At 39.8% G+C, this 17188-nt stretch overlaps 1 protein-coding gene across 2 annotated transcripts; it reads right to left on the bottom strand.

The window, feature by feature from the left end:
- Positions 1-9300: 9300 nt before the first annotated feature.
- LOC113094113 (uncharacterized) lies at positions 9301-16846 on the bottom strand. Of its 2 annotated transcripts, XR_003287986.1 has the most exons (3): positions 16654-16846; positions 9991-16198; positions 9301-9535 (listed from the first exon to the last, which is right to left on the bottom strand). XR_003287986.1 is itself a non-coding variant. In XM_026259782.1 (2 exons), the coding sequence occupies exon 2, from the start codon at positions 16006-16008 to the stop codon at positions 10255-10257; it is 5754 nt and encodes a 1917-aa protein (XP_026115567.1). In that variant the 5' UTR covers positions 16009-16198; positions 16654-16846; the 3' UTR covers positions 9542-10254. The 2 variants fall into 2 exon arrangements, 1 of the variants encoding a protein (XP_026115567.1); XM_026259782.1 differs by lacking the exon at positions 9301-9535 and having other exon boundaries at positions 9542-16198.
- Between the last annotated feature and the right edge of the window lie 342 nt (positions 16847-17188).

The following is a 17188-nucleotide window of genomic DNA, read 5'->3' as shown; positions in this document are numbered from 1 at the left end:
TGTCAGTGTTATTAATAACAGGGTTCTTTACTGTTCTATAATGACAAGAAGGAACCCTTTTGGCACAAATGTTCTTTAGGCTATTATTCATTCATATATTACATTATTCTGCAACATGTTGTATTTGTAATTAAATTATTGTTTGTAGTAACTTAATATCACATTTTAATCATGCTGATTTTTGGAGAAAAACTGAAATGGCACTCTTCGTGTGATATTGATTAACTACATAAAATAATATAAATATATACATTTTCTAACCCCCATATCTTGAATTTTGTGATCATTCACATGCATTCATAAATGCATTTGAATACAGCGAATAATGCAGTGAAAGAACGCACTCAAACTGTGCACGCGCCACACGCACTAGTATGACTTCATCATGTAACTTTACATTAGCCTAGATGCCTGCACTTTTTAGGCAAGATTTGTTTAGTTTTTGAATATACTTGATACTGTTAAAAAGCACATCATTAAAACAAAAAATACGAGTTCACATATCACACCAAAACACACGTGGAAAACATAATTAGAACTAGCTACTAAATTAGTTTAAAATGCCTATCCATATACATCTATGATTCGCCAACCCCAAACTGATTCAAATGATTCGCGATCCCGCTCCGAACTCCCATACTGACTCAAATGATTCGCGATCCCCGAACCGACTCAAATGATTCGCGGACCCGCTACGAAGTCTCGAACGGATTCAAATGATTCGCGATCCCGCTACGAACTCCCAAACTGACTCAAATGATTCGCGATCCCCGAACCGACTCAAATGATTCGCGGACCCGCTACGAACTCTCGAACGGATTCAAATGATTCGCGATCCCGCTCCGAACTCCCATACTGACTCAAATGATTCGCGATCCCCGAACCGACTCAAATGATTCGCGGACCCGCTACGAAGTCTCGAACGGATTCAAATGATTCGCGATCCCGCTACGAACTCCCAAACTGACTCAAATGATTCGCGATCCCCGAACCGACTCAAATGATTCGCGGACCCGCTACGAACTCTCGAACGCATTCAAATGATTCGCGATCCCGCTCCGAACTCCCATTCTGACTCAAATGATTCGCGATCCCCGAACCGACTCAAATGATTCGCGGACCCGCTACGAACTCTCGAACGGATTCAAATGATTCGCGATCCCGCTCCGAACTCCCAAACTGACACCAAATAACACGCCAGCGCTACTATTGGCTTAGTTCTCCACTGGTTTTCTCTGAGGTGGTGGGATCACATCAGATTGTGATTAATCTTGCAGATCATGACTTATATCTACTCTTCCTCTCCCTGAAGTTTGGTAATATAAAGATTCCTCCTTTGAACTCCCACCTCTTCTGTGGGTTTTATTGTTACTGTTGTATTTTATAGCACATGATCGTCACTGCTATTTTTAGATTTAATTCATGTTAATTAACAAGATGTTGTTGTGAAGTGCAATCATGAAAAGAGAGTGTGAATTAATTTAATAATAAATAATTACTAATAATTACTGCTTTAAGGGTGATTCTTGCAATTAATTGTCAAATAGCTGAATGTGTTGAATTAGGATGATTAGTATTTAGATTTTCAGGTTTCCAGAGCAACATTAAATAAATAATGGGGATTCAAAGAGGTCAAATAATTTATAATAATTAAATAAAAATAAGTGGAATAACAACTTAGATTCCATGACACCATCTAGTGGAAGGTTTTATTATGTTTATTTGAATTAAGTTTAAGTTATTTTGTAAATAATATTTGACTATTTTCTTAATAGAAGGAAATGTATTTTAAATTATGTTTACTATTTTACTTATGCATTAAGCAGCTTTTTTTAATCAAAAACTGTTGTTATTGTATAGTGTCACACTTTATTACACGCAACATCCTCTCATTAGTCATTAATAACTATCATCTATTAGATGACTATAACTTTAATGAGATTAAATTGAGATTTGCTTCATTTCTATTATTAATAAAAAAAAACACCCAAGATTATGTTGCGAAAATTGTTTATTAAATGTGTATAAAAAGCAATGTAAAACATTAATTTTATATCCAACCATTCATATGCACTGCTGCTGTTATTATTTTACACATGACAATATCTTCATAAGCTGTTCCTCACAATACTGATGAGCTCAGACAAAACCAGCTCTGAAGACTTTAGTCCTGGATTCAAAATCATGTGGAAGAAGTATTTCTATAAAGACTCGACGGGAACGCTGGAAAAACAAGACCATCACTAGATCAAATACTTCACCTGCATACATGATAAACTCACAACAATGACACATCTCACCCCCAAAATCACCTGATATTTTGAGATGCAAAAGATATATTTATAATATCTATTACTGTTGTTTTCATTTTAAAACTATTCATAATATAATATATTCATTCATATATCACATTATTCTGCAACATTTTGTATTTATAATTAAATTATTGTTTGTAACTTAATATCACATTTTAATCATGCTGATTTTTGGAGAAAAACTGAAATGACACTCTTCGTGTGATATTGATTAACTACATAAAATGATATAAATATATACATTTTCTAACCCCCATATCTTGAATTCTGTGATCATTCACATGCATTCATAAATGCATTTGAATACACTGAATAATGCAGTGAAAGAACGCACTCAAACTGCACACGCGCCACACGCACTAGTATGACTTCATCATGTAACTTTACATTAGCCTAGATGCCTGCACTTTTTAGGCACGATTTGTTTAGTTTTTTAATATACTTGATACTGTTAAAAGGCACATCATTAAAACAAAAAATACGACTTCACATATCACACCTAAACACGGGCTGAAAACATAATTAGAACTAGCTACTAAATTAGTTTAAAATGCCTATCCTTATACATCTATGATTCGCGAACCCCAAACTGATTCAAATGATCCGCGGACCCGCTATGAACTCCCGAACGGATTCAAATGATTCGCGATCCCGCTCCGAACTCCCATACTGACTCAAATGATTCGCGATCCCCGAACCGACTCAAATGATTCGCGGACCCGCTACGAACTCTCGAACGGATTCAAATGATTCGCGATCCCGCTCCGAACTCCCGAAATCTTAAAAGTAGACACTGCATTTAATGTGCATTATGTAAGGGAAGAAACGGGGGATGCATGCACAAAGTAAAACAGAAAGTCATTTTTATTTCTGAAATAAATAACAAAACATCTGAATAATACATTCAGAATCAAAAACTAAAGTGGCTTCTGCATCATAAAAGACGTTGTGTTGAGCCCTTAAAAATGTTCCTTTCACAGCTTAAGTATGAAAACTATCAACAATGGACAACATAACAAAAAACATTTTGAAATAAATAAATGAAAGTAATCTGAATTATTCAGAATCAATTTCGAGAAACATACATATACATATGTATGTATATATAAATGCAGTTAAAAAATGAAATCTATGTTCTCATGCTAAGGAGCTGACTGAAAGCCGGCGACTCCACAGTAGAGACAGGTGCATGTTTTCAACAATGTTTCACCTGTATGAGAAAAACATACAGAGAATCACTAAAGACACTTTGCTGTTGACCCATTCCACATAATAATATTCATTAAAACTGTATGTTAACACGTAGGAGCTTGCTGCATGAATCCGTGAGTAGGCTACAGTTTACAAATCCATGGGAACGGATTGCGAAAGTGTGCGCGCAGATTATGAATTCGTGGGTAAAGATTCAAAAACCGAGGGTACGGATTACAAAATCTGAGCGCACGGATTGGAAATTCTTGGGCTAGGATAGGACTTTCGAACCAGAAAGACACAACTTACATTTGACTGAAAGCTTTTTGTCTTTATGCTCAACTAAAGTGAAATAATGAGCATATTTCCACTTTGAGAAACTCGTGTTGCTCTCGCCTTGACTCGCCATGACTGCCGCACACACTTGAATAAACGGAGACACGCCCACAGTGCGTCTTCGTGTTTACAGTGGTTGGCATCCACCAATCCTACAATGCGTCGCTGCTGCAAACAGGTTAGGCTGCACTTCAGTCAAAATTAATTAACTTTTAAAAAAGTAACGGACAATGCACCATATGGTAACGGAGTTAATTTATTTAAAAAAGTAATGCGTTACAGTATTAGTTACTGTCAAAGGTAATCGCGTTACTAATAACAGAGTTCTTTACTGTTCTATAATGACAAGAAGGAACCCTTTTGGCACAAATGTTCTTTAGGCTATTATTAATTCATATATTACATTATTCTGCAACATTTTGTATTTGTAATTAAATTATTGTTTGTAACTTAATATCACATTTTAATCATGCTGATTTTTGAAGAAAAACTGAAATGGCACTCTTCGTGTGATGTTGATTAACTACATAAAATGATATAAATATATACATTTTCTAACCACCATATCTTGAATTTTGTGATCATTCACATGCATTCATAAATGCATTTGAATACACTGAATAATGCAGTGAAAGAACGCACTCAAACTGTGCACGCGCCACACGCACTAGTATGACTTCATCATGTAACTTTACATTAGCCTAGATGCCTGCACTTTTTAGGCACGATTTGTTTAGTTTTTGAATATACTTGATACTGTTAAAAGACACATAATTAAAACAAAAAATACGAGTTCACATATCACACCTAAACACGGGCTGAAAACATAATTAGAACTAGCCACTAAATTAGTTTAAAATGCCTATCCATATACATCTATGATTCGCGAACCCCAAACTGATTCAAATGATTCGCGATCCCGCTCCGAACAAATAACACGCCAGCGCTACTATTGGCTTAGTTCTCCACTGGTTTTCTCTGAGGTGGTGGGATCACATCAGATTGTGATTAATCTTGCAGATCATGACTTATATCTACTCTTCCTCTCCCTGCAGTTTGGTAATATAAAGATTCCTCCTTTGAACTCCCACCTCTTCTGTGGGTTTTATTGTTACTGTTGTATTTTATAGCACATGATCCTCACTGCTATTTTTAGATTTAATTCATGTTAATTAACAAGCTGTTGTTGTGAAGTGCAATCATGAAAAGAGAGTGTGAATTAATTTAATAATAAATAATAAATAATTATTAATAATTACTGCTTTAAGGGTGATTCTTGCAATTAATTGTCAAATAGCTGAATGTGTTGAATTAGGATGATTAGTATTTAGATTTTCAGGTTTCCAGAGCAACATTAAATAAATAATGGGGATTCAAAGAGGTCAAATAATTTATAATAATTAAATAAAAATAAGAGGAATAACAACTTAGATTCCATGACACCATCTAGTGGAAGGTTTTATTATGTTTATTTGAATTAAGTTTAAGTTATTTTGTAAATAATATTTGACTATTTTCTTAATAGAATGAAATGTATTTTAAATCATGTTTACTATTTTAATTATGCATTAAGCAGCTTTTTTATCAAAAACTGTTGTTATTGTGTAGTGTCACACTTTATTACACGCAACATCCTCTCATTAGTCATTAATAACTATCATCTATTAGATGACTGTAACTTTAATGAGATTAAATTGAGATTTTCTTCATTTCTATTATTAATTAAAAAAACACCCAAGATTATGTTGCGAAAATTGTTTATTAAATGTGTATAAAAAGCAATGTAAAACATTAATTTTATATCCAACCATTCATATGCACTGCTGCTGTTATTATTTTACACATGACAATATCTTCATAAGCTGTTCCTCACAATACTGATGAGCTCAGACAAAACCAGCTCTGAAGACTTTAGTCCTGGATTCAAAATCATGTGGAAGAAGTCTTTCCAGAAAGACTCGACGGGAACGCTGGAAAAACAAGACCATCACTAGATCAAACACTTCACCTGCATACATGATAAACTTACAACAATGACACATCACACCCCCAAAATCACCTGATATTTTGAGATGCAAAAGATATATTTATAATATCTATTACTGTTGTTTTTATTTTAAAACTATTCATAATATATTCATTCATATATCACATTATTCTGCAACATTTTGTATTTGGAATTAAACTATTGTTTGTAACTAAATATCACATTTTAATCATGCTGATTTTTGGAGAAAAACTGAAACGACACTCTTCGTGTGATATTGATTAACTACATAAAATGATATAAATATATAAATTTCCTAACCCCCATATCTTGAATTTTGTGATCATTCACATGCATTCATAAATGCATTTGAATACACCGAATAATGCAGTGAAAGAACGCACTCAAACTGCGCACGCGCCACACGCACTAGTATGACTTCATCATGTAACTTTACATTAGCCTAGATGCCTGCACTTTTTAGGCAAGATTTGTTTAGTTTATGAATATACTTGATACTGTTAAAAGGCACATCATTAAAACAAAAAATACGAGTTCACATATCACACCTAAACACGGGCTGAAAACATAATTAGAACTAGCTACTAAATTATTTTAAAATGCCTATCCTTATACATCTATGATTCGCGAACCCCAAACTGATTCAAATGATCCGCGGACCCGCTACGAACTCTCGAACGGATTCAAATGATTCGCGATCCCGCTCCGAACTCCCATACTGACTCAAATGATTCGCGATCCCCGAACCGACTCAAATGATTCGCGGACCCGCTACGAAGTCTCGAACGGATTCAAATGATTCGCGATCCCGCTACGAACTCCCAAACTGACTCAAATGATTCGCGATCCCCGAACCGACTCAAATGATTCGCGGACCCGCTACGAACTCTCGAACGCATTCAAATGATTCGCGATCCCGCTCCGAACTCCCAAACTGACACCAAATAACACGCCAGCGCTACTATTGGCTTAGTTCTCCACTGGTCTTCTCTGAGGTGGTGGGATCACATCAGATTGTGATTAATCTTGCAGATCATGACTTATATCTACTCTTCCTCTCCCTGAAGTTTGGTAATATAAAGATTCCTCCTTTGAACTCCCACCTCTTCTGTGGGTTTTATTGCTACTGTTGTATTTTATAGCACATGATCCTCACTGCTATTTTTAGATTTAATTCATGTTAAAGATGTTGAAATTAGAACTAGCTACTAAATTAGTTTAAAATGCCTATCCTTATACATCTATGATTCGCGAACCCCAAACTGATTCAAATGATCCGTGGACCCGCAACGAACTCCCATACTGACTCAAATGATTCGCGATCCCCAAACTGACTCAAATGATTCGCGGACCCGCTACGAACTCTGGAACGTATTCAAATGATTCGCGATCCCGCTCCGAACTCCCGAAACCTTAAAAGTAGACACTGCATTTAATGTGCATTATGTAAGGGAAGAAACGGGGGATGCATGCACAAAGTAAAACAGAAAGTCATTTTTATTTCTGAAGTGACTGAAGTGCAGGTTAGGCTGCACTTCAGTCAAAATTAATTAACTTTTAAAAAAGTAACGGACAATGCACCATATGGTAACGGAGTTAATTTATTTAAAAAAGTAATGCGTTACAGTATTAGTTACTGTCAAAGGTAATCGCGTTACTAATAACAGGGTTCTTTACTGTTCTATAATGACAAGAAGGAACCCTTTTGGCACAAATGTTCTTTAGGCTATTATTAATTCATATATTACATTATTCTGCAACATTTTGTATTTGTAATTAAATTATTGTTTGTAACTTAATATCACATTTTAATCATGCTGATTTTTGAAGAAAAACTGAAATGGCACTCTTCGTGTGATATTGATTAACTACATAAAATGATATAAATATATACATTTTCTAACCACCATATCTTGAATTTTGTGATCATTCACATGCATTCATAAATGCATTTGAATACACTGAATAATGCAGTGAAAGAACGCACTCAAACTGCACACGCGCCACACGCACTAGTATGACTTCATCATGTAACTTTACATTAGCCTAGATGCCTGCACTTTTTAGGCACGATTTGTTTAGTTTTTGAATATACTTGATACTGTTAAAAGACACATAATTAAAACAAAAAATACGAGTTCACATATCACACCTAAACACGGGCTGAAAACATAATTAGAACTAGCTACTAAATTAGTTTAAAATGCCTATCCTTATACAGCGATGATTCGCGAACCCCAAACTGATTCAAATGATCCGTGGACCCGCTACGAAGTCTCAAACGGATTCAAATGATTCGCGATCCCGCTCCGAACTCCCATACTGACTCAAATGATTCGCGGACCCGCTACGAACTCTCGAACGGATTCAAATGATTCGCGATCCCGCTCCGAACTCCCATTCTGACTCAAATGATTCGCGATCCCCGAACCGACTCAAATGATTCGCGGACCCGCTACGAACTCTCGAACGGATTCAAATGATTCGCGATCCTGCTCCGAACTCCCGAAATCTTAAAAGTAGACACTGCATTTAATGTGCATTATGTAAGGGAAGAAACGGGGGATGCATGCACAAAGTAAAACAGAAAGTCATTTTTATTTCTGAAATAAATAACAAAACATCTGAATAATACATTCAGAATCAAAAACTAAAGTGGCTTCTGCATCATAAAAGACGTTGTGTTGAGCCCTTAAAAATGTTCCTTTCACAGCTTAAGTAAAACTATCAACCAATGGACAACATAACAAAAAACATTTTGAAATAAATAAATGAAAGCAATCTGAATTATTCAGAATCAATTTCGAGAAACATACATATACATATGTATGTATATATAAATGCAGTTAAAAAATGAAATCTATGTTCTCATGCTAAGGAGCTGACTGAAAGCCGGCGACTCCACAGTAGAGACAGGTGCATGTTTTCAACAATGTTTCACCTGTATGAGAAAAACATACAGAGAATCACTTAAGACACTTTGCTGTAGAACCATTCCATATAATAATATTCATTAAAACTGTATGTTAACACGTAGGATCTTGCTGCATGAATCAGTGAGTAGGCTACAGTTTACAAATCCATGGGAACGGATTGCGAAAGTGTGCGCGCAGATTATGAATTCGTGGGTAAAGATTCAAAAACCGAGGGTACGGATTACAAAATCTGAGCGCACGGATTGGAAATTCTTGGGCTAGGATAGGACTTTCGAACCAGAAAGACACAGCTTACGTGTGACTAAAAGGTTTTTGTCTTTATGCTCAACTAAAGTGAAATAATGAGCATATTTCCACTTTGAGAAACTCGTGTTGCTCTCGCCTTGACTCGCCATGACTGCCGCACACACTTGAATAAACGGAGACACGCCCACAGTGCGTCTTCGTGTTTACAGTGGTTGGCATCCACCAATCCTACAATGCGTCGCTGCTGCAAACAGGTAAGGCTGCACTTCAGTCAAAATTAATTCACTTTTAAAAAAGTAACGGACAATGCACCATATGGTAACGGAGTTAATTTATTTAAAAAAGTAATGCTGTAATTGAGGTTTCAAATTGTTAAACTGATTCAGGTGGATTCGAACCCCTGCAGACAGTCGGTCAGAACTGTTTAAATATCTTCTAACTTGAAGAAATCACCCCAGACTTTGAATCTCATTAAGCAGTTTACTGATGGTAAAGTTGTGGTTCTGGAACAGAATATAAAATAAATATACATGAATAATTATTAAAATAACATTTACAAACAATTACACAATAGCAATCCTTTTAAATATAAAATTGAATCACAAATTAAAGCAGTGGAAAATGCCTGTGCATTTAACTAGAGCAGTCGTTCTATGACAGCCCACAAGGTGGCGCTATTACTGCACTAGACGTGACTGAGGCACACATTTAGTGTATTGTAAACGGCAAGACATTAGTCTCGAAATAACTCGATAAAACATTAACATATCTCACAGTAAATACTTGACATTACTTGCATCAGATATAATGAACATGAAAGCAAGCTTAATGGTGACAAATCAACTATATATATATTGTTATAAACACATATACACATGGCGCAGTAGCGCTAGATGAATCTCACTCGCGGGATCAAACAATCGGCTGATTTAAATAAAGAACAATAAGATACACTTACTTTATATGCACGCACAACTATATTGCATCAGTAAGTTTGAGAAATTGCAGACGAATGAGAGATTAAATGGATTGCTCTTGGAAAGAGTTCGCGTTCTGCATGTCTGCTCAGCGCACCTGCTCAACTTCCTCATCGCACGTGATACACATGATGGTGACGTTGCATATGTCCATTGGTCACAGGAAGAAGCCTTTTGAACAGCCGCCCCCGAATTCAATGATTGAATTTGTACATCTCGACAAAGGAACTTATTCATCATGTGGATCACTCTTCATCAGATAGGGCTGGTAGCTTGACGAGGCGAGCAACAGGTCGAGTATACATTCTTTTCTCAACTTGCACAGTGGCTGACCTGACTCTGTCATCTGCTCCTGGGTGCACTTCTGTGATTTTCCCCACTGGCCACAACGCTCGAGGGAGCTGAGAGTCTACAATCATCACTATATCACCAATTTGTAGATTTCTCTTTTCTGACTTCCATTTCTGTCGAACTTGGAGACTGGGCAGATAGTATTTAATAAAATGCCTCCAGAAATGGTCGGCCAACAGTTGGCTGTGTCTCCAGCGGCGTCGACTTAGCACTCCAGAGTCTTGGTACACCACTTGGGGCAAGGAGGCATCTCTGCGTCCAATAATGAAGCAGTTGGGGGTGATTGGGTCAATGTCAGAGATGTCAGATGATGTGTAGCCGAGAGGTTTTGAGTTGAGGATCCCCTCAATTTCAGTTAACACTGTTCTCAAAACTTCTTCTGTGACAGTCTGCGCACCCAAGGTCACTTTCAGAGCAGCTTTAATTGAACGTATCTCCCTTTCCCAGCATCCACCAAAGTGGGGAGCTCCTGGTGGATTGAAGACAAACTTGATTTGCTGGGAAGCAAGGTGGACTTGTAGCTCCTCATGCAAAGCAGCAAAGGACTCATTCAGCTCTCTTTCTCCACCTTTGAAGTTAGTGCCTTGATCACTTAACAACTCGTTAGGCTTCCCACGTCGAGCGATGAAGCGTCTCAGGGCCATTAAGAAGGAGTCTGAATCTATGCTCATCAACAGATCTATATGCACAGCCCTGGTTGTAAGGCACTTAAATAATATGCCCCACCTCTTCTCATTTCGGCGTCCAATCTTAATTATGTAGGGTCCGAAACAGTCCATGCCAGTTGAGAAGAAGGCAGGCTTAAAGAGCTGTTGTCTTACAAGTGGTAAATCAGCCATTCGAGGAACTTCTGGCTGTCCCTTCCATTTTCGACACTCTCCACATTGATGTTGGTGTCGGCGTACCGCTTCGCGGCCTCGCAATACCCAGTAAGTCCTCCTTAACTCTGCGAACACTCGTTCTGGCCCAGGGTGGTGCAGCTTCTTATCATAATCCTTGATAATGAGTTTGGTCACAGGATGTTGAGGAGCAAGGACGATGGGATGAACAGAATCCAATTCTGCCTCACTGCAGCGTCTTAGGCGTCCTCCTACACGTATAAGACCACTGGTGGGGTCAAACTCAGGAGAGAGAGAAGCCAACCTGCTCGTACCAGATACTGGTTTCCCAGACTTCAGTTGGACCATCTCGGTAGGGAAGGACTCGGTCTGCATTTGACGAAGCACTGTTTGTTCTACTTCTCTCAGTTTGTCAGCGCATGTAATGCTTGCCGCCCCGTGAAGCTGCTGACTGCATGCCTTTATGAACTCCGCCAGTGTGTCATACTGCTGTGGATTTGGCAAAGGTACAACTGTAGTCGATCCACAAAATACAGACTGCCTTAACTCACTACTCTGTTCTTCAACAGGCGAGAAAGGTAGCTTGGGCCAATTTGCTGGTGGCAGTTTGAGAAATGAAGGACCTTGATTCCACTGGCTTCCTTTTACTAGGTCACACAGGCGTTTACCTCTTGTGATGCTGTCCGCAGGATTATCTTCGGATCGTATGTAACGCCAAGTTGCAGATGCTGTGAGTTCTTGTATTTCCGCCACCCGAGTTCCCACGAACACCTTGTAACGACAAGAACTTGACAACAGCCAGGTAAGTACTGTCATAGAATCTGACCAGAGTGTTACGGAACCAATGGGGATAGTGAGTTCTGTGATAAGGACATTGGAGAGCTGGGCACCACTCAGAGCTGCGCATAGTTCGAGGCGAGGTATAGACTGCTGCTTTCGGGGGGCAACCCTTGATCTGGCTGCTAGAAATGCAACTTCAACTTGGCCTTCGGCATTTTCTGTCCGCAAATAGGCCACGGATCCATAGGCCTGCTCCGATGCATCACAGAATATGTGTATATCACGTCTGCTAGTTGGCAGATCCAAGTCTGGACTGGAATAGCATCTTGGTAGTGAGATCTTTTTCAGATCTCTCAGTTCTTTCTCCCATGAACTCCATAAGCGGAGCAGATCTTCAGGCAGTTCTGGGTCATCCCAGTCACGCTTTTTATCCCATAGGCGCTGCACCAGCATCTTCGCTCGAGTGGTGTATGGAATAATATAGCCGAGGGGATCGTATTGGCTGGCCAGGACTCGATATATGCTGCGCATTGTTACTTTAGTACTGTTCACTATCCTGTGCTTGTAATGCAAAGTGTCTGACTGACAATGCCAGAGCAGTCCAAGGGTAGATTCATGAGTATCTTGCAGTCCCTGACTAAGCCAGAGCTCACAGCTGTTCGATCTTGTATCGGAGGGAAGGTGAGAAACCACTGCCGGGCAATTACTGGCCCACTGTCGCAATTCAAAGCCTCCTTCATTTAGTAAGGCATAGAGTCGATCGACAAGATCTTTGGCGGCATCTTTGGAGGGGAGGCTGTGGAGACAATTGTCAACATAGAACGACTTTTCAATGACTTCTCTCACCTCTTCTCCTGGTTGAGTGTGGTCCAGCACATGCTTTTGCAGGGCGAACGTGGCACAACAGGGACTACAAGTAGTCCCAAAGGGAAGCACTTGCCACTGGTACACATCTGGTGCTTGTTCTAAGGTCATGTCTCTCCACAGGAACCGTAGTAAAGGTTTGTCATCAGGGAGCAGCCTCACCTGATGAAACATCCCCCGGATATCACTGCTTAAGGCTGTGGAATGCTCACGAAAACGTAGTAGCACTGCTAACAGGCTGGGACTTAAGGTGGGACCTGGAAGAAGCAGCTTGTTCAAATTCTGGCCCTCATATTGAAATGAGCAGTTGTAAACAACTCTATTCTTGCCGTTGTGAGTGACCATATGGTGAGGGATGTACCATGATTCGTGTGATCTCTCAGCCTCGCATGGTTGCAGTTTCTCTACATAGCTAGCATTCTTGAGTCTCTCAATCTCAGTTTTATAAGCACAGGCCTGATCAGGGTTTTTCATCAACTTCCGCTCAATGCTTCTTAACTGCGGCACAACAGCTTCCTTTGGCATGTGCAGAGTGGGCATGTGTTGTATGCGAAGGAGCGGGGTAGCATAACGCATGACACCATCCACATTAACTCTCACTGTTTTCTCTTGCAAGAGTCTGATGGCCTCTTGATCAAGTTTTGACCTCGTCACTACTTTCTCACTGCGGTACGGAATTACATCCATCTGCCATAGCTTTTCCACTTGGGCAAACAGATCAGCATTGGGGGAGATGGCAGTAAAGAGGCATTGGTGAGTGTTGAGTCTTTGTCTGATCTCGTGTGTAGGGCCTTGTAGAGTCCAGCCTAGCCTAGTTCGAACTGCAGCAGGTCCACCTGGAGGGCCTAGGTGAACAGGCTCAATTGGGGTGACAAGGTGTGGACAATCGGAGCCAATTAGTAGTACAGGCTGTACTCGATCTATTTGTTGCAAAGGCAGTCCAACTAAGTGTTTGTACTTCTTCTGGAGGGATGTAACATTGTGAGTTTGCTCAGCTAGACCAAGCCTTTCGGCCGTAAAGGCACCTTGAATGTGGAATTTCTTGTGTCGGTTAGTGACAGGAGATACAGTAAATGAGACTGCCGCCCCGTGAAGAACCTGTTGGTCCTGTCTCACCGTCCGCAGTATTAGGTCTTCAGGCTGCCCTTTCAAATTTAACTGCTGTGCTGCTGTGTGGAGCAGTATGGTCCTCTCCGACCCATCGTCTAACACGGCATATGCCTCAATAGATTTGTCCCCATTGGTAATGATAACTTTGCTCACCTTTAAGAGAACCTTGCGGCTGTAAACTGGGCGATCCACATACAAGACATCTTTGGTGGTGTTAACCAGACAGGAGTTTTCTTTAGTGTCCATTTCAGATTCGTTAGCAACAATCCGTTCATTTACATCATGCAGGATAAGGAGGTGTTTCCTATGGCATGTCTTACAGGGGGATTTCAGGTTGCATTTTGAAGCGTGATGACTCCGTCCACAGCACCAGCATCGATTGTTTTTACGGATCCAAGATTCCTTCTGTTCCTTTGTGAGCTCCTTGAAATTGTCACACCCATTCAAGAAATGATTGTTATTGTCACAGTAAGGACAATATGCATGCAGTCTTCCTTTGAATCTGGCAGATTTAATCTTCACATCTGGAGTCGGTAATTGGAATTCACCCCCAGTCATGGATTTCTCCGTGCCCAGCAAAATGGAGGTTGGTTTCCTTGAAGCTCTTGGGTCACGGCGGTCCTGCCTTTTCTTAATGATGGGTTCTGGTGGAAGACCTGTAATCCTGGAGCCATCATCTTGTACTTGGAGCTCGTACTCCAACCAGTTAGAAAAATCAAGGAGAGTTGGTATGGCTACCCTCAATGGGTGGATGTATCTTTTGAAGCTAGTTCTCAGCTCATGAGGTAGTTTACTTTGAAGTCGTGACACATGTGAACCACAGTCCAACTCAACCGTTCCTTCTGCTCCCAGTTGTTCCAGCATGCTCACTAGAGAACGCACACGAAGGGCAAACAGCTTAAAAGCTTTCACGTCTCCTGTTCTAATGTTTGAGCCATCCATTACTTCAGCAATGTTCTGCAGGACCAGTTTGTGTGGTTGTCCATACATCTTAATGAGAGCTTGCATAGTGTCTGTATAAGGGTGTGTTGAATTGCAATAGGAATCTGCCACTAGTAGTGCCTCCTCTAATTGTAAATGATCTGTAAGTATCTGATACTTGAAGCGTTCGGTGGCGTCGGCAGGGAGGAGGTTCTCTAATGCCATGCGCAATCTTGAAAACTCTCTTGGATCTGGTGTTGTGAATGAGGGTATAGAAGGCTTAGGTCCTCTGTATGTTCTCTCCTGGAAGCATGGTGCTGCAGATTTGGGAATGTCCTCAGAGCGTCGTGCAGGATAGGACTCTTTGACATCCAAGGACGAATAATAGGGGTCTCTTAAGACCTTCTTATCAGCCTGGATAGGTTCAGCATATGGATAAGCCTGAGCATGAGGAGGAGTATTCACTCTCTGAGCAGGGGTACGATACCTTGGCATAGCTTCAGGCTGATTATCAGGTATGGATGAAATGTCACAGTCCCTCACCTGATCTGTTAGCTGCCTGATCTGGGCAGAGGGGTTCTCGTGGAAGTCTCTGCTTTTTGTGATGGGTACTGGCTGGCTATGACATGTTTCTGGCTCATGGAATTGAGGAGGTGGTATGGGAGACATTAATTTGTGTGGGTTGGCCACAGTAGTGGCTAACTGCTGTATTTCTCGTTTCATGAAGGCATTCTCTGCTTTAAGACCTTGCAATGCACTTAAAATCTCTGGCAGTTGTTGAATGCAGCTGCGAAGATCATCATTCTCCTTCTGCAGGTCCTCCCAGGCAGACTGTCGAGCCTGAGGATGCAGTCCTTCCTTCTCTCTCTGCAAGTCTCCTCTTATATCTTGCCATTCATCCAGTAGCACCAGATCACTGAGGGGTGGACGCTGACTTATAGGTGTAGAGACACCGGACTCACACTCTGAAGACAGCGGGGGATCGACAGCCTTAGCTTCATCATCGCTGGAACATGCAGATTGCTGGGATCTCCTCTCAGATCCAGGCCTTTGTACTTGGAAGTCTGCTAGATATGCAGGTGGCTTTACATGTCGTCTGGGGCGGACCACTGGAGGCCCTGTCTGGGATGTCATTCTCTGCAGTAATTCGAGCTCCGGCTCGAAGGACCACTTGTAATTGAGGTTTCAAATTGTTAAACTGATTCAGGTGGATTCGAACCCCTGCAGACAGTCGGTCAGAACTGTTTAAATATCTTCTAACTTGAAGAAATCACCCCAGACTTTGAATCTCATTAAGCAGTTTACTGATGGTAAAGTTGTGGTTCTGGAACAGAATATAAAATAAATATACATGAATAATTATTAAAATAACATTTACAAACAATTACACAATAGCAATCCTTTTAAATATAAAATTGAATCACAAATTAAAGCAGTGGAAAATGCCTGTGCATTTAACTAGAGCAGTCGTTCTATGACAGCCCACAAGGTGGCGCTATTACTGCACTAGACGTGACTGAGGCACACATTTAGTGTATTGTAAACGGCAAGACATTAGTCTCGAAATAACTCGATAAAACATTAACATATCTCACAGTAAATACTTGACATTACTTGCATCAGATATAATGAACATGAAAGCAAGCTTAATGGTGACAAATCAACTATATATATATTGTTATAAACACATATACACATGGCGCAGTAGCGCTAGATGAATCTCACTCGCGGGATCAAACAATCGGCTGATTTAAATAAAGAACAATAAGATACACTTACTTTATATGCACGCACAACTATATTGCATCAGTAAGTTTGAGAAATTGCAGACGAATGAGAGATTAAATGGATTGCTCTTGGAAAGAGTTCGCGTTCTGCATGTCTGCTCAGCGCACCTGCTCAACTTCCTCATCGCACGTGATACACATGATGGTGACGTTGCATATGTCCATTGGTCACAGGAAGAAGCCTTTTGAACAAATGCGTTACAGTAATAGTTACTGTCAAAGGTAATCGCGTTACTATTAACAGGGTTCTTTACTGTTCTATAATGACAAGAAGGAACCCTTTTGGCACAAATGTTCTTTAGGCTATTATTCATTCATATATTACATTATTCTGCAACATTTTGTATTTGTAATTAAATTATTGTTTGTAACTTAATATCACATTTTAATCATGCTGATTTTTGAAGAAAAACTGAAATGGCACTCTTCGTGTGATATTGATTAACTACATAAAATGATATAAATATATACATTTTCTAACCACCATATCTTGAATTTTGTGATCATTCACATGCATTCATAAATGC

The sequence above is a fragment of the Carassius auratus genome, unplaced genomic scaffold, assembly GCF_003368295.1.
Source record: "Carassius auratus strain Wakin unplaced genomic scaffold, ASM336829v1 scaf_tig00215261, whole genome shotgun sequence".
Classification (NCBI taxonomy): Eukaryota; Metazoa; Chordata; class Actinopteri; order Cypriniformes; family Cyprinidae; genus Carassius; species Carassius auratus.
Note: the sequence above shows the minus strand (reverse complement) of the source record. Positions and strands in the feature narration are given on the sequence as shown.

Bases quoted from the DNA above. Each gene is read 5' to 3' on its own strand.
- LOC113094113 (XM_026259782.1), bottom strand. From the start codon at position 16,008: ATGACATCCCAGACAGGGCCTCCAGTGGTCCGCCCCAGACGACATGTA.